At 55.7% G+C, this 18707-nt stretch overlaps 1 protein-coding gene across 1 annotated transcript; it reads left to right on the plus strand.

The window, feature by feature from the left end:
- Positions 1-11068: 11068 nt before the first annotated feature.
- On the plus strand, positions 11069-14422 carry pma-1-1 (Plasma membrane ATPase; the record flags this gene model as incomplete). The annotated part of the gene is made up of 5 exons (XM_037322217.1): positions 11069-11250; positions 11312-11610; positions 11710-11933; positions 12022-13740; positions 13796-14422. The coding sequence occupies 5 exons, from the start codon at positions 11069-11071 to the stop codon at positions 14420-14422; spliced, it is 3051 nt and encodes a 1016-aa protein (XP_037179739.1).
- Between the last annotated feature and the right edge of the window lie 4285 nt (positions 14423-18707).

Raw genomic sequence — 18707 nt, forward strand, 5'->3', positions numbered from 1 at the left:
CAGAGCTATCAAGTCGAGGCCGTCAAGTGAGCACATCGTCGCAGATTCACATCCCCCCCAATGAACTTCACCAACAACTATAAAAGACCGCAACAGAGGGCAGACGAAGAAACAAGTGCAACCGCCTGCGACAGCAGAACATCAAAGACAGGTAGCCAGATGCGGAAGGAGGCCACGCCCATCGCCAGTCTCACCCTCACCCTTCGAGGGTCGCGGGGGGGGGGGCTCTTACATCGACAGTTACGCCAAGAACACAAGCTTTGACTGCCGGACCGCCTCACCATCGTCGGCCGCAACGTCGAGCAGGGCTTCTCCAGCTTGATGTGCTCCGGGGGTGCCGTCGTCGTCGTTCGCTGACACACGGCGAGAAGACCCCACGCCCATCTCCCCCAGATCTGCAATGCGGTTGACACCTTCTTGGTCCTATTCTTGTCCCATACCTCCGACGTCGTATCAGCAACCTCACGCCAACGCACGACGTCTCTCATTCTACTCGAATGTGGCGAAAAAGGTGATATGTGACCGGCGGCGGTATATGGCGACATCCCACTAATCCACCCCCGCCGCCCACCGGTCTTCTCGAGACCATGAACCCGGGGAATTTCCGCTGGAACAAGACATAGAGAGGCACGGTCCGCAAGGCAGACGGGAAAACTACGTTTACCTAGGCATATCACAGGGCGGAGAATTTGGGACATCGACCCGAGGTCGCATTGAAAGACGCAGATGGCAGGCTTCAACCTCGCAGCGAACGTCTTGGCTCCGGCAGTCCTTGGGGGAAAGAAAAGCTTCAACCAGGCAGATACTACACAAAAAAAGTCTTGGGAAACTTCAGCATAGCCCAGGATATCTACCCGAAGACCAAGAGCGGTAGAAACGGACCATCTCTTGGGGCTCGGCATCGATCACCAACACCAGGCCAAGACGATTGGAACAAAGCTTGGGTGCGCGTGTCTTGGGTTGTTCTTGGCAGAGCCTCAAAGAACAATGCGTTGTTCAGACAAGAAAGACGAAAAGCAAAACTCCCGCCGGCAGCGCATCCCGTTGGATGGGATGGGACGGGCAAGGGAATTTGGGGACGTTTGAACACGGCGCAGCAGCCGCCGCCGCTGCTGCTTCGCTCGTTGCGGACGCCGCGCAAGACCAACCAGCCTTACGAGACCTGCTGAACCACCCGCCAAGACATTCGAAGACGACAACGCACCTCTCACAGGGAAGACGGGGCGTTTGAGTGTGGTTGCAAGAGAAGGAAGGGGGCAGGGCAGGGAAACTGGCCAGCAAGAGAGCCGGTCGATCATGGCGAGATCACGCCAATCATACTTTTTTCATGTCAAGCCAATTGGGGTCGAGTTCTTCACGTCTTTCGCTGCACGAGCCATGTTTGCACCCAAAAAAAGACAGACGACAAGAGTGTGATGTCAGTTTTTTTTTTCGATACGTGCCGCAAGTTGTCGTCGGCCTGGGACCTGTACTGATTCAGCACCCGACTCACGCTCTGCCAAGAAATCCGCTGCAGCAAATGGGAATCGTTGCAGAGGGATTGACCGCATGCCAGACGTCCACCCCCGTGGGGACCCGACTTTTGGTTTCTTTTTCTGGAGCAGAGCCAAGAAACGTATTAGCTAATAGCGGATGGAGAGAGTAATTGGGAGGAGGAGCTGAGGAGATATGGGCTGGAATGGAGGAGGAAACACTGGAGACGGACGAGCCAGCAAGTCGCTCTGTCTCCGACTCTCTCTCCTGTCACTACTGTGTGCCGCTCCAGCCAGCAGTGGAAGGGAAAGACGAGGAGGGCCGCGTCAGTGACGATCCATGGAGCTCAGTAATATAAACCGGCATCGCGCTAATATGCCTAGCAAGAAATGCGGCCGACGATGCTGTGGTGGTGAATCGTAATCTGCGGTGAAATCTGCGGTCAAGATCCGAACCTTGCAGAAGCAGCAGCTGCGGCGGCGATACCTAGCAATAGCGGCGCGAAAGAGAGGCGAGATAGACGGACACAAAAAAAAGGGAGCTCCGAGGCAGCAGCAGCAGCAGCAGCAGCAGCAGCAGCAAGTGGTGAACAGGGTCGTGTTGCGCGGTCAACCAAGCCAACCTTGACGACATTCGGGAAAACGGCGCGTTTGTGTCATTGGATGTGGAGGCGGCGCGCCGAATTTCCCACAGGATGCGGGCCAGACCATTGGACCAATATTTGGCCAATATTCAGGGACCTCTGATGGGACCTCCGCCCTTCCTCCTCTGGACCTGGGACCTGAACCTGAGAAACGAGAGCAGCAGGTACGGAGTACTGGACGGATCACTGGCTGGGTGCGGTAAAAATGGCTCTCTCAATCTCATTCATTAGCCCCATCGTCGCAACCCCACAACCAGAGCTAAGAGAGACGCTGGACCGAGACCAAGCGGAGAAAAAAAACGACAGCCAGACCAAAAAAAAAAAAGACGAGGGAAAACGAGGTTTCGCTCGGAAAAGCGGAGCCTCTCCAAGTCTTGGAGGTTGAGAAAAAAGTGGCTGGGAACACGCAGCGAGAGCAAAAAGAGGCGCGCGACTCGACGTGATTGGTGAGGAAGAGAAAAAGAAGCTTCAGACCCAGGTCCCCCAAGCCCCAAAATTGGAAAATGGCAAAGGCCCCCCTCCAAGGCTCGGCGAGCTCTCCCGTTTCAGTCAGAGTGAAGCTGTTCACGCAATTGTTTTGACAGGCAGGGAAATGCAACGCAGCGAGCACACACACGCGGTATTCGTTTCTCTCGTGCATTTCCGTTAGCATAAAATTAGAAGACGGAAATTCAGCTGAACCGTCGGCAGACCAGCAGCTGAGGCAAGCTCCAGAACACGTCTCCCGTCTGCGCTTCTGATTTGTCTGTCTCTGATGGATTTGAGGTCTTTTTTGGCACAGGAGGCTTGCTTGCTAGTCGGTACTACGCTGGCTGCTGCTTGATGGATGGGACGGGCACGGATACTCTTCGATACGATAGATTGTAGCGCTACCACGTCGAAGCCGATCTTGCCAACCGCCGTCCAATGGCCCTTACCACAAGCGGTCGGGCCTTTCGTTCTGTTTGGACGAGGGGACTCGATGGAGGGGTGGGCGGTTTTTGGCTGCTTTCGAGGTGTCACTGTGCCAGGAGAGGAGGGGCCCGGCGTGGGAGGGAACGTGGAGGGTTGCACCGTTTGACGCCGCACAGCTGCTCGGTGCAACCCTGACATGCAGGAACAGGAACAGGACCCGGGGGGTTTCTTGGGTTGCTTGGTCTGGTCCCAAACGACAAGTGAACGACGTCGTCCTCGCGGCTGCGACTGCGACGGTAACGCGATGCGCACTATTAGACGACCATGTATCACCACTGCGTGTGCTGGGCAGCCTGGGCTGGGCGAAGCTTGATCTTTGATGGAGAAACGCGACGTAGCAGCGTGCGTGTGATGCCTGTATGTGTCGTCTTGTCTCTTTGACCGCTCTTGATTGACGGATTGACGGATTGACGACGACGACGGAGACGGGACGGGGCCGCAGCGGCAGGATCATGGATGACGGGCGAGACCAGACAGAAGGAACGACAGGTTTGACACGGCACTAAGGCGGCGACGACGGCCGTGTGTCTGTCTCTCCTCTTGTCTCGCTCACACGCGACAGCACCCGTGTCTCTTCCCTGAGGTATCTCGCCGCCTTTTCTCCGTGACGGGCTGGCGTGGCGTTGCGGCGGCAGGCCCCTAGAAGCAGCCAGGCCAGGCACAGGCACAGGCACTGGAAACGCCATCGCGTTTAGTGGCCGATCTGCAGACGTCGGCTGTACTAGGGCGGGCATCATGTCCACGGGCGCACCCGCACTGCTGGTTTGACTTGACGTGACACTCGATGGTGCGAGAGACGGGCGGCCGTTTTGACTCCTGTGGTTGGTGGTTGGCGCTGGCGTTTGACGTGGCGTAGTCGTTCTTGGCTCTGCGGGATGCGCACCTTGTTATGTCTTGTCTTGGGCTGACAACAAAGAGCTTGCGTTTCAACTGTGGCTAAGGCACAAGTGCCGAGTGTCGCTGTTGGTTTGACGGACACGCATTGGCTGTGTGTCTGTCGTTACTCAGGCTTCGCGGGATGGCGCTTCTCTTGGCGCTGCAATTGACAACCCAACTTTTTGAACGCGCAACGGTGCTGAGTACGTAGCGGTGATGGTGGTGATGGACACCCGAGTGACAGTGCACTGCCAACCCGTCTCGCGAGTATCCGCCGTGCGTTGGCGTTCGCTGCAGAGCCAAAGGTTGTTGCTGCTGCTGATGATGATCCCGCTCCTCCCTCTCCCCTTTCCCATCCACCTCGACCACCACCACCACCACAGTGACCACACCCCGTTGTCGGGTTAAGGGTTTAGGCAAGACGTGTGAGGTAACTCTATGTGTCTGAATGGAGTCTTTACTGCGCGTCTTATCGCGCGCGCGGCCGCGGCGGCGGGACCATTTGGTAAATGGGGACTGGACGGGCGGGACATGAGAGGGAAAAGGACTAAGACTTTTTGCTCAACCTGAACCAACGACCGAAGAAATTTCCCAGGGACCCATCTGAATCTCAACCCCAGCCCGGGTGCCACTGTGCCACTGTCGTCGTCCGTCCCCGTCCCCCGTTGAAGCTTTGCTTTAGGTAACTTATCAGTCAGAGTAAGCCTCGGCAGGTCCCCACGCGTGCAGCCTCGTCTTCTTGCTGTCCGCCATCGAGGGGAAAGGGGGGGAGGGGCCACGGTGGGAGGGATTCGACAGGGCAATTGGCTTCAGGAATGACGATAAGGGCATGGGCCATATGGCCCGTGGACGTGGATGCTTTGCCGATGATGATGACGGTTCACGATAGGCGCGTGAGGGTGAGATGACCACCATCCACCACGGCGTCTTTCACGACACACATTTATTTGTGCACACACTACACAGTACACCCACCGGTACGCGGATGCAACTCTGACCGATGCTTGGGACGTGTGGGAGGAATGGGACATTGGGAAGCCAAGAAAGCTAAGCCTCGATGCCCTGCACTTCCCAATGATACCCCAAGTTCCAACGAGCCAAACCCCCCATGCAGGTGCAACAGCAGCAGCAAGTTGGAGGAGGAGGAGGACTAGCAGTTGCGTAATTGTGAGATGTGAGCTGCCCTTGCAGCAGCTGCAGCAGCACTTGCAGGCCAGCCAGCCGAATTCCCTCTTTCTCTCCGATCCCCCACCATCAATTTGACTCTTTGGAGACCTACGGAGACCGGCCTTGGCCCAATCGAGGCTGTACCGCCTTTCTTCTGCTGGGCTTGGAAAGCGGGCGGGATACCGCGTAATGACAACCTGCTGTCTCTGCGTGCTCTCTCTCGCAAAGCGGTGCCAAGGTGCCACTTTTTACTTCAACGCTGGGCCAACTCTGCTTTCCCGGTAATGACAATGACGTGAAGCCCCATTGGCGATATGCTTTCCGAGGCTCGTCGGAGCGGGATTCAATGCCAGATTCCATGTCATTTCCCGATTTCCCCTGGCGAGGAAAGGGCTCCCCAATGGCGAAAGCCCCCGGGCTAAACCTCACTTGGGGGCCCCTTTGAGATGGGACGGCCGACGACAGCCTGGGGCGGAGAAGAAGCGGCTTGCTTATCTCGCTTTTGTGAGAGAGGGCTCAGCGCTCACGAGGGCGATGGAGGCGCGAACCCACGATGCGAGGGGCGGGAGAGCACGAGAGCGAGATTGAGATGCTGCCAATACACGGAAAGACGGGGGACGGGGATAGTCACGGGTATAGATCCAACACATGCCTCCCCAGCCTCGGTAAAATAATCCAGCGATTCGCGCTGGATGATGGAAAGAAATTTCCCTAATCCTACACCGAGCTAGCAGCGATCATGAATAATTTTTTTATGTTTTTTTTTTTATTTCATTTCTTTTATGTTCAAGCCGCAGCATGCACTCACTCAACGCACGCACCACCAAGCAAGCTCACTCACACTCAGCACACAGTACGGATCACAGTCCACTCACTCGCTCACTCACACGCAGCAACATCATCTTCAATCCAACAGCGATCACGGATCTCGCGCGCCAAGCGGTTGTTTCCGAAGACATCCCAGTCGTGCGACGCGAGGGTCGGTCTTGTCCAAAAGCTTCTACCATCCCTGGACGATGGCCCCCATTCGTCTCTTCACTTCCCTGGTTGTTTGATCTCTCCCACTGTTTCAACTCGACCAAGACAATCCCACGCAACGCAACGCAACGCAACGCAACGCAGTCGCAGTCGCAGTCGCAGTGAGAGGACATGAAGAGAAAAAAATTGAAGACTTGAAGAACCAACAAGTACCGACAATGCGTGGCTCATCCCTGTAAGACATCGACACTTCGCGCCCCAACAGAACCGTTCAAACGACGCGACGCAAAAAAAAAAAAAAAAAGACAGGCATGCTACTACTCTATGAGTTCCATGGCATTGGCAGGCAGGCAGAGGCAAGCATTTTGCAGGTCCGCAAAATTGCCGTGTTTGCTCGCGCGTTCCCTTCTTTTTTCCCACCGAACCCCCGTCTTTGGCCCATCCCACGCCGCCCACACGGCTCCTGCACCGAGTCTGCGGGACTTTCACCGAACAATGGATGGATGGGATTGCTTGTTCCAGGTTCGCCTTGGGGCGAATCCCCGACTGTCTGTCTCTCTTGGCCCTGGCCTTGGCTGAAGCTCGTCCGGGCTGTCATCGTGTCTGTTCTCCCGTGTCGTGTCCTCTGATACCGACTCTGGCAAAGATTGGCTGTACAACTCACAACTCAGACGTAAGACTTGTCGTGCTCAGCCCGTGGCTCATCCTCTCGCACTCCTCCTGTGCAGGAAAAGAGAAACAGAGAAAGAAAAAAAGAAACATGCACCACAGACGCACACACATCATCTGTATCGTATCCTCCCAACTTCCAACGTCCGCGCCTCAAAGCCATGACGACCACCGCCAACTCTCCCACCCTCCAACTCAGATAGCATGCAGGTCCAGCACATCAAATCTCTTCACAGCCCTCAACTCTGTCTGCCTGTCTCTGCCTCACTTCTTCTCCCGCTGCGAGGTCGGACGAAATGGCAGGATCCTGACTGGCTGCTCAGGAAACATACACTACATGCAGAACCCGTATGTATGCCCACCCACCCATTCCATCCATCCATAACCCTTAGCCTGCGCGCTACTCGCAGCACGTCAACCCCACGGCACTGAAAGCTCCATGCCCCCCTGCTCGATCGAGGGGGGGATTGATGGGGATCGTGGTGGGTTCCCTGGGGCTCTGCAGGGGGCCTGTCCACAGCAAGGACCCTCCTCGTTAGCTCTGGCCCAGGAGCTCCCTTTCTCTTTTCGGCCTGCCGCTCCCTTATCGTGACAGGCATTACCTTGGCGCCGTCCATGAAGCCCAGCAATGCAGCGCGAACGGCTTCCCCTACGATGCCAGCTTCCTTGTGCCCTGAGTCGAGTCCGCCTCGAGTCGCCGTCGTCGCTCCCGCCGCGCTATCTCGCCTTTTCTCACTGTGCCAAGTTGTGCATGGCGGAGTGAGCGCGACTTTCTTATGGTGGTTCAATTACGACAGATTTGCAGGATCACCCAACGGAGCCCTTGCAGAGCAGAGGTGTGCTCGTGTCGCGGCGCCGAGATGACGCTCGCCAAACCCGCGCATATGCCACGTCGGCGTCTTTCTCGTCGGTCGGTCTCTTTTCACTTTTTTTCACTGACTAGATGCACAATTTGTTCCGTTCAAGGTGGCCGTTGACACGGTGTACGCCGTGAACGGCCCGGCCGATATGCTGCCCGCTGTCCACTAATCGTTGTCGTTGCTTGCTTGCTCGCTCACTCGCTCGCTCGCCACTCCCCAAGCACCCAAACAGCCTTCATCCATCATCCATCGTCAAATCTCGCCTCCGACTTCCATGCCCGCTTCTCCGTGCCGAGTTGCGGTACGGCGCTTCCACACACCCCCAATGGACACAACCAAGAAAAAAAAAAGAAAAAAAAAGTGACAAGGCGGGATGATGAACATGACGACCTGTAAAGGGCATAGACCATGTGGCACTTGATCAACCATCAGTCATTCAATCATTTACATGAGTTTCTTAGTTGAAATTTCCCCAACAATGCATGAATTACGCTACTGCGGCGAGCGCGAGCTGAAGTGATCGATGACAGAATCGCAAGTGCTGGCAGTCTGCCTTGCTTTCTTGGCCCGCTTTGCACATCGCGGAGGTTTCCTCGGTTTCTCAACGAGCTGATTCAGTGCCCCCCCCCCCCCCCCCGTCTAATCCCCGAACACCGGGCATCGTCCCGGGGGACCTTCAAGGAATCCAAGGCGCTCCTCCCCCATATTGGCGATTTTGAATGGGGCATCGATGGACGAGGAGAAGCCAGCCGTTGGAGCTAGAATTGCCGATATGCTCTGCTGCTTTGCTATTCCAGGAAACCCAACCGTTTGACGATGCAGTCGCACTTGATCCGAGATGGGTTTTGGCTTGGCCGGGGAAAGGGCTTGGCAGGTTTCTGCCCGGGGTTGTTTAAGGAATTTTGGGTTAAACATGACTACGGGCCTAGCGAGAAACGACGGCAGTCAGTGGGAGAGTGGCAGTGACAGTGGCTGCAGCAGCAGCATCAGGCTTCAGCAGCATCAGAGAGTTACGGGCTGTACAGTTCGATAGCCTCTGCCAAGACCCAGGCAGATCGTCGACCGCAAAAAGACGCTCAGAAAAGACTGAGTGAGAGGCAGGAGTGTTTCCAAGGAAAGACTTGGCGATGAGCTCGGGCTTCCTGCTGCAACCCTGCATGGCCATGGACTGTTGCTATCTATACCGACGACCTTGTCTTGACTTGTGTGACGCGGGACATGGCCGTATAGTTTGACGTCGAGACGCGGTAGATGGCAGACGACACCTCTCGAGTGAGACACTGGATAAGTGTCTCTTCTTTTTCGCCGCCGCGCTCTATTCCGGGGTTGAGCATTTCTTGGCACGCCTCTCAGGGCCAAGAGGATGTGTGGCCGCGTTCTACGGCAAGACGTGGACATGACAATTCAGGGCTTGGCAGCAGAGGCTCTGTTTTTTTCCCTCTGCTGAGGAGAGGAGATCCTGGTGTGCATCCTTCCGAGTTGATACGTGCGGACGGGCACTGTACTGGCAGCAAGCAGGCCTGCTGGCGGCGGAAGTTGTACGGACATGAGATGTGCAGTGCATGCCTGCAAGTGCAGATGGATGCAGATGCAGCAGCGAGATGCATATCCATGTCTCCATTGCCCCCATTGTCTGTCTCCATTCTGCTGAACGCCTCCATATCCACCGCAGAAACAGTACGTACCCACTGGACGGACACTCCATAGGTAGGCAGTAGTGACTAGTCAAAAGTGAGTGGTCCATCAATTCTGCACCAAGATAAGCGTCACGTGACGTGGGTTTCGGAGCTGAAACTGTCGCGTCCAAGGGGCCGGACGAGGGAGTGGGAGGGTAGAAGGGGCCAGGGGGGGGGGGGGGGGCCGCCATGGGTGGAGGGGACCAGGTCCCAGATGGTCAAACGTCTCTTCTCTCCACGGAACATGTCCTTGACCAGGGGGGTGTGTCCGGGTCCGCGCTCAACCTGGCCTAGTACGTAGTCTTCTTCGTAGCAACAAATGGGGACTCTCGATGAAAGACTGGAGTCTTTTTGTTCTTTTCAACGACCACTTGCGCGGGGGGTTGGCCCGTGTCGAGGTACGGATCCAATACCACACTTGTTCGACGAAATCTCGGAGTTGTGTCTGTGTCAAGTCCTCCTCTTTTTTTTCTTCTCCATACTCTCCCATACCGTACTCCATATGCCTGGTCTCCTCCTCTCTCGCTCTCTCGCTATTGCTGGGCCGGCCGGCTTGCTGGCTGGCTCCAGGCTCGGCTCCAGGCTCCTCCCACTGTTTCTTTCATTGACTTGAAAGGGCCCTTACCCGTTCAAGGTACACTCATACTACCACTGAGGCATTTTATTTCCCGTACTCAGAGACCAACACACTACCCACAACTCCACGCTCTCTTCCCGCACATCGTCAAGTCACTTCAGAGTTCTTCCTCGAAACGCACGACTCAAGCTGGCTTCCCCTTGTTGTCAGGACCGCACCCTCACATCCTGGCAGATGAGACAGCGAGTTGTCTCTGTCTTGATAGGTCGGCCCGTCTAATGGGGCCTGGCAAATTTGCGCTAGAATTGGCCATCTCTTCCAAAGAAGCAGGTCGGCTATTGCTTGCCTTGCCTTGCCTTGCCTTGCCTTGCCTCGCCTTTACCTCGCTCTTCCTTGCCCGGCGGTTCCTCTCTTCTGCCGTGGTGGATGGCACGAAGCTCGTACTGTGAAAGGGACCGCTACCTTGTACGCAGTCCTGCTCTGTCTCTCTCACCCTTCACACCGTCCCATCTTCTGCCGTTCTGTCTATACGTACTGCTTGCTGCTGGTGGCTGCTACTCCCACTGCTGCTGCTGCTGCTCACTGTGCTGCTGTTCCGTCGTCGCTGATTGCTCGAAATAGCATCGATGTCGCCCGGTCACAGTGTGTGGAGTTTTCCCTCACCCGCATCTGTTTTGATGCTTGCAACTTCTTGGCGTTGATCCGAGCAAGACGGGGTACGCAGCTACACGCCGGTCCCTTGCTCACACGCCGCCGCGGTATCTCTCGTGTCTCTGGCTGGAGTCTGGCCGCCTTGCCTTGCCTCCATCTGGGCTGGCCTCTACTCGTGTACATACACACTCATACGCGAGTGTGTGTGTGTGCCGTCAGTCCTGTGCTTGCCGCGAGTTATGCTCAGTCTGCCTTCCCGGCATACCTTGGTCCCATCTTCTTCTTTTTTTTGTGCGCATCCGCGGAAGTCCTCACCCACTCACCCCGTCCGGCCTCGCCGTTTGACAGATAATATATTATGCCCTTCCTCCCACCGTGATTCATGTCTTCCTAACCCAGCCTTTTCACCTCTTCACCCTTCCGTCACTCCTTCCCCCCCTTCTTTGAACCCCTCCTACCCTCAATCTCGACCTGTCCTGCTTGCGTACTCTTGTTGGCTAGTTGGCTCGTGTTGGCTACAGCTGGACTGTAATCCCTCGTCACCATGGCTCCCTTCAAAATGGCCGGTCTAATCGGCAAGGGTGGCAACAAGCACTACCCTACGGCCATCAGCACCGAGGAGGACGACCAAGACCTGGAAACGGGCAACTTCCTCCAGGAACGCCAAAGGAACAACCGGGTTGAGGGTGCTCAGGGTGAAAGTGGTTCTAACGAAGAATACAAGTCGTACGTCTTACACCACCCAATGGCTCCTTGACTGCAGCATCACTAACTCAACCCGCAACAGTCTCGTCCGCTACATCGACACATACCGTGATCCCAATGCGGAAGTTGAGGAGATCGAGGAGTCTGGCGCCTCAGCAAGCCACCCCTCATGGATGTTCTGGAAGAAGAAGGCCGACGGTAGCAGCGGCCAGAGCGCCTTCGTCACGCCTGCCGACTGGCTCAACACCGACATGAAGACCGGTCTTGACCCGATGGAAGTCGAGCGTCGCAGGAAATACACTGGCTGGAACGAGCTCTCCACCGAGAAGGAGAACATGTTCCTCAAGTTCGTTGGTTTCTTCCGTGGTCCCATTCTCTATGGTAAGCTACTCCCCAAAGACGCCGTGGCCACGCCCGACTTTTACAGCCTGGCATGACTGCATGAAACATACCCGACCAAAGGCTAATTGTCCAATGCAGTCATGGAGGTTGCTGCCATCCTCGCCTTTGCTCTGCAAGATTGGCTCGACGCCGGTTTGATTGTGGCAATTCTGTTGCTCAACGCCGCTGTCGGTTGGTACCAGGAGAAGCAGGCTGCCGACGTCGTCGCCAGCTTGAAGGGTGACATCGCCATGAAGGCCCTTGTCATTCGCCAGGGAAGAGAAGAGGAGATCCGCGCCCGTGAGCTCGTGCCCGGTGACATTGTAAGTCGTCTCATCATCAACCAGCCTTTCCGCGCCCCGCGGTTCTGGTTCGCGACGAAGTCAATTTGGCTAACACGGAACTTTTCAGATCGTCGTTGAGGAAGGCCACGTCGTCCCCGCCGATGCCCGTCTGATTTGCGACTATGAGAACCCCGCCGGATACTCCGCCTACAAGGCCGAACTCGAGGCCCAGGATGTCATGTCTCCCAACCGTGAGAAGTTCGACGAGGACGGCGAGGAGGGAACTCCCCAGCTCGGTCACGCCATCATCGCCGTCGACCAGTCTGCCATGACTGGTGAGTCTCTCGCCGTCGACAAGTTCATGACCGACACCGTCTACTACACCACCGGTTGCAAGCGCGGCAAGGCCTACTGTATCGTCACCCACGGCGCCCAGGCTTCCTTCGTCGGAAAGACTGCCTCTCTCGTTCAGGGTGCCCAGGACCAGGGTCACTTCAAGGCCGTCATGGACTCCATTGGTACTACGCTCCTCGTTCTCGTCGTCATCTTCATCCTCGCTTCCTGGGTCGGTGGTTTCTACCGCAACATCGAGGTCTCCGAGGAGGGCTCTTCCGTCAACCTGCTCCACTACGCTCTCATTCTCCTCATCATCGGTGTCCCCATCGGTCTGCCCTGCGTTACCACCACCACTCTCGCCGTCGGTGCCGCCTACCTCGCCGAGGAGAAGGCTATCGTCCAGAAGCTCACCGCTATCGAGTCCCTCGCTGGTGTCGACATTCTCTGCTCTGACAAGACCGGTACCCTCACTGCCAACCAGCTTTCCGTCCGCGAGCCTTTCGTCATGGAGGGTGTTGACATCAACTGGATGATGGCCGTCGCCGCTCTCGCTTCGTCCCACAACATCAAGGCTCTCGACCCCATCGACAAGATCACCGTCCTCACCCTCAAGCGCTACCCCAAGGCTAAGGAGCTCATCGCCGACGGCTGGAAGACCGAGAAGTTCACTCCCTTCGACCCCGTCTCCAAGCGCATCACCACCATCGCCACCCACCGTGGAGTCCGCTACACCTGCGCCAAGGGTGCCCCCAAGGCCGTTCTCGCTCTCACCGACTGCACCGAGGAGCAATCCGCTCTCTTCAAGGAGAAGGCCGCTGAGTTCGCCCGCCGTGGTTTCCGTTCGCTCGCCGTCGCCGTCAAGGAGGAGGATGGCCCCTGGGAGATGCTCGGCATGCTGTCCCTCTTCGACCCCCCTCGTTCCGACACTGGCCAGACCATTCTCGAGGCCCAGGCTCTCGGTCTTCAGGTCAAGATGCTTACTGGTGACGCCCACGCTATCGCTGTCGAGACCTGCCGCATGCTCCAGCTCGGCACCAAGGTCTACAACTCCGACAAGCTCCTCCACTCCGACATGGCCGGCACTTCCATCCACGATCTTTGCGAGCGCGCCGATGGTTTCGCCGAGGTTTTCCCCGAGCACAAGTACCAGGTCGTCGAGATGCTTCAGCAGCGTGGTCACTTGACTGCCATGACTGGTGACGGTGTTAACGATGCCCCCTCCCTGAAGAAGTCTGACTGCGGTATTGCTGTTGAGGGTGCCACCGAGGCTGCCCAGGCTGCCGCCGATATCGTCTTCCTCGCTCCCGGTCTCTCCACCATTGTCTCCGCTATCAAGCTCTCGCGCCAGATTTTCCAGCGCATGAAGGCCTACATCCAGTACCGCATCGCTCTTTGCTTGCATCTTGAGATCTACCTCGTCTCCTCCATGATCATCATCAACGAGACTGTTCGCGCCGACCTCATTGTCTTCCTCGCCCTCTTCGCCGATTTGGCCACCATCGCCGTTGCTGTAAGTTCACTTTGCTCATTCTCACACTACCTTTCAGTATCTAACATGTCTACAGTACGACAATGCCCACTTCGAGAAGCGCCCCGTCGAGTGGCAGCTGCCCAAGATCTGGATCATCTCCATCGTCCTCGGTGCCCTCCTCGCCGGCGGTACCTGGGTCCTCCGCGGCACCATGTACCTCACCGACGGCGGTGTCATCCACGAGTACGGCTCCATCCAGGAGATCCTCTTCCTCGAGATCACCCTGACCCAGAACTGGCTCATCTTCGTCACCCGCGGCTTCGAGACCTTCCCCTCGTTCCAGCTCATCGGCGCCATCGCCGCTGTCGACGTCCTCGCCATCCTCTTCTGCGTCTTCGGCTGGTTCTCCGGCGGCCGCGGCGAGCCCGCCTCCCCGCCGTCGCTCAACCGCTTCCTGTCCGACAACGGCCGCACCGACTTCGTCACCGTCTGCGTCGTCTTCGTCTACTCCGTCGCCGTCACCATCGTCATGGCCCTGGTCTACTACATCATGACCAACATGCAGAGCCTCAACGACATGGGCCGCAAGAAGCGCAGCGTCACCGACACCATGATCGAGAACGTCCTCACTCAGCTGAGCAAGGTCGCCCTCGAGCACGAGAAGGACGACAAGGGCGAGAGGTTCTACATTGCCAACCGCACCGTTGTCGAGGAGGGTTAAACCGCATGATCTCGCAAATTAGAGTCAGCGTCAGAAGAGCGTGCGAAAAAGAGACATGACTTCAGCAAGAGCGTCTTTTTCCCAACCACAGCATTCTGCAAATTACTTTTTTTTTTTTTTTTTAAACTTGGGTTCAAAAAAACACATCTTTTTCGTCACATCATAGAGAGAAGAAGAAGAAAAGGTTCAAAGGGGTGGAAAGGGGGTTTACTAGATGACGCGCTTTCGGTAATACTGCGTACATCACAACTGTCACTAATGGCCCCCGATTTTTTCTAATTGTAACAAAAGACCATTGTTCTGGCGTTGGTCGGGTCGGTCGGATAATCGAATCAAATTTTTCTATGTTCTAAACAAACATACCAGTTCCCTCTTGCATCGTGACTTGTTACTTGATAATTGGTGTTCCCAAACTAACACAACAGCAACCAACTTCACAGAGTTTGGAACGTTTCTCTCTTCGGATTGGTCTCAAACAACACGGAAAAAGCTGGGCGGGACAGGCGAGGCATTGTCTGGTCTTTCCGCCCTGTCCCCCAAAGCTTACGAATACTCCCGGAAGTCTCCTTCTCTCGGGCAAACTCCAGTTGGCTGGTTCGCCGCGCTTGTCTCTCGTCACATGATTCGCAACTCCGGCTGTTTTGCAAGTCGTGCGTGGGTGGGCTCCCGGACCTTTCATGCGTTGGGCAGTAGTTTTTTTTCTTCCCTTCCCACTCCGCTACTCTTCTTCCTCCGGCCGAAGTTTGAAGGAGTAGTCGAGTTGGCCCGAGTTCCCACCATCCCGCCCCCCATCGCAGTCAGCAATTTCGCCTCCGCCGACATCCGCCTGGCCCCGACCTCGCTCAGGAGGTGTTGGACGAGTCGAGCATTCTGCCTCACGTTGGGGAGGTGCGGATCCCGGGGTGGTCAGTGTTAATCCGTCTCGTACAGAAATTCTTTCGGAGGGGGCGTGGGAAGGGACGGATGATGACGATATTTCGTGGGAAGAGCAAGTTTCCCGGGATTCTCAACGTTGCTAAAAGCAGGTGCGTGTCGTGTTGTGTAGCGTATGCAGTGCTTTGGTCTCTCGGAAAGTCCGGTGTATGCGTTATGGGATTTGAGAGTTGGGATTTCTCTTTTTACCCCTTGCCCTCGTGTTGAACACGGCGCTTGGAGAAGGGAATACGTGAAGGACGGGAAGGAATCACGGCGGTCCGTCGTTCATACACCCTTCACGGCCAATCGGTGTCGATGAGTCGGGACCGAACGAACACTGTGCCCGGGAACGGCATATTGCGTGCTTTGGAAGCGGCAAAGGATGGTGTTTTTTTCCGTTGAGGATTGTTGGAGGAACCTGAATCCATGTTCGTGGTCAGAGACGTTGACAACCTCGTGGATCCCTGGAGGGTTGTTTGGAGATCCGCCCCTCTCCGGTGCTGACGTTCACGCTGTGCGAGGGACCTCTCGTATCGCCACGGTGTCTACTGTGGTTTTCCGTGTTGGAGGCGTTCGCGGGACTCTGGCCGGCGGACTCCTGTGTTCATGGGACATCCCTTGCCATCGAAAACTTCTGAGAATTTGCCATTTGAGGTAATGGGGAGATTGGATGCTGTGGCGGTATCCTGCACCGCATGTGAGGCCCCGATGTTGGCGCCCACAGCTCATTTGTTTCTTCTGCGTCCACACATCGACTTCATGTTTGAAGATCATTTACACGGGTTTCTTACCCGCTAGCTACACAACTTTTCGATGAGTTTAGGTGCATTCTTGATATCCTGGCCCCTCTCATCGCCCGGAATAAATTGGGTCTTGGCTACATGTTTGAGCTTAGAACGTGACCTACAGATGGCGGAAAACCTCAGTGAAGAGTGTACTCATCCATAACTAATCTCCAGGAGCTCCTTCGAAGTTTCAGAAAGAGAGGCTCGACCTGATCGATACATCTCACTGAACATACCTCAATGGTCATTAACCATGCATTTACTCGGCTGTATTCACATAGACCAAGTTTACCACGTTCTTTCAGTGGGATGTATGCTCTTCAACTGGTAAGAATAGACTAGTCCGCGAGCGCTTGTAAGAGGTTACCGATGACGCCTACTATTCAGCAACGACTCAGTCATATTCCGATGTGGAAGTGAAACAACTACTTGAATACACACATGTGTACATTTGCTGTCTGTGACTCGTGTTTCTTATTCACGCATCGCTCTGAGGCAGTAGGCCACGGACTTGGCAGGGTCTTTCGACAAATAATGGAAATGTATGAACCAAAGATTCCTGTCAGTCGAATCATTGTTGTGGTCTGCTCCAAGGCCTACCTTTGTCTGACCGGCTGCGTTCGCATAGAGCAAGGGCTAGTGATGCATCTCTGTGACCCTGAGACCGGTGAATGACGAACAAACTACAGCGGAGCTTCGCATGAAGTATACGAGTATAGGATAGCGAAGGCTTTAGCAAGTCATAGATAAGCGTATGAATGTCGCTGCTGGCCTGCGGCTTAGGCAGGAAGATAGACCTAGACGGGTTTTGGCCCTCAGAAACAGCCGTCGAATGAGCCTGGGACCTTGATCGAGGCCAGTTCAAGAGGCTATCATGGCTAGTGTAAACTGTTCGCTAGATGTTTTGAAGTCACCTAGCTAGAGTTCTTGACAACTGAAGTGAAGATCCTTAAACCGCCAAGGCTTGAACGGCGTGCCGCCGATTACCAACCTCCTTCCAAGAGCCGAAAAGAAACCAGCGAGTAGACGGAGAATCAGAACCATTGATACAAAGAATCATCATCATCGTCGTCGCCGTTGTCTTCTTCTTCATCACCCTCAAAATCAATGTGGCCAGGAAGACTCCACTTCAGCCCTTGTTCCTCGCAAACATTGCGCAGTCTCCGCATGCTGCGCGCGAACTCGTCACCATATTCATCGCTTATCGTTCTCGCGTCCAACGCAAACTCCTGCAGCTCCGGAGTCCCAGTTTTCCAGCCGCCGCCCAGGAACGACCCCAGAAGCGGCACGTAGACCTGGCTCGGACATTCTTCAAAGGCGACGAAGTCCCACAAACTGTCGTTGATAGTGAGGCGCTTGAGCTTCCGGGGCAAAACCTCTGACAGAGACGGCAGCGCTGCCAAATCTCTGTCCTGGCCGTAGAAGACGCATAGATGGATGTTCAGCTCTTCTAGCACCTCGAGGTCCCGGAGAGTCGAATCTTCCCTTGACTGAGACGCTCAAAGCGTCGGGGTAGTCTTCGTCGCTAGTATGATATTTGACTGTCAAACGCAGCAGCGTGCTTCGTACATGACGGAGTGCTTGCCGCAGAACGGTTGTATCCTGGACATACGACTCGGGAATGAAACTGTCCAAGCAGAGGGATCTGAGACTCGGTGTTCGCTTTAGCAATGCTTCGATGCTGCTGAAAGTTGCCACCGAGCAATCGAGACGTAGGCTCGTCAGACTCGCCGCATCGGGAGGCGCAGGAAACGGCCATGCGACGTCGAAGCGTTGAGCGTCTTCATCCCAGGCCTCGATGCGAGGAGCTCTCCCCAGACGCAGGCTTTTGATCTTGGGCAGATACAAGGACAGCATGACGAGCTCTTTCGGAATATGATCCCAATAGTGAGAAACATCCCACCTATAATAGCAGGTGACGTCAAGCTTTGTGAGGTTGCCGAACGTCGGGGGGGCGAGTGTCGTTCTTCAGACCATGGCGGAAGACCGCCGTCAGCCACTTGGCTCCCAGCAGGGCGAATTCGTTGTCTACCGTCAGACTCTCCAGCTGTCCACATTGCGCTAGGATCAGTGCTGAGGCGGCCGTGAGGTCGCTGTCGAAGATCGCCGTGATCCATTCTGCAGCACACGAGGATTGCATCTCGTGGACAGCTTTCCTGACCAGCGTGTCGCTCATGTCGCTGGCAACAAGCGAAGGGCCGGTCCATTTGGTGACGATCCGCGCCCTCTCGTCGGCCAAATAGTCATAACGGCGCAACTCTCCTGTAAACAGCCGCACGCTTTTGATGTGTCTTGTAAGGTGAGGGCTCTCCAGGACGGTTCGAAGAAGCAAAGTGATTCTTGGTAGGCGATCATTGGTTGAGCCGTTCGAAGTGATGGCAATATCGCGATAAGCCAGTGGCAGAGAGATTGGGCGTAGATTCCGGCATGTTTGTGTAAGGCTGACGAGATCGGCGGTGGAAATCTGAAGGAGAATCGCGTCCAGAAGCTCGTTCGGAAGGGTTGCCAGAGAAGCCATGGTATGCTGGGCTGGGGAACTGCAAATAGTGTTAGTTGACGAACTGCTCGTTAATTATGCAACCCGA

This window comes from Colletotrichum aenigma, assembly GCF_013390185.1.
Source record: "Colletotrichum aenigma strain Cg56 chromosome Unknown KSG_Cg56_contig04, whole genome shotgun sequence".
NCBI classification, from domain to species: Eukaryota; Fungi; Ascomycota; class Sordariomycetes; order Glomerellales; family Glomerellaceae; genus Colletotrichum; species Colletotrichum aenigma.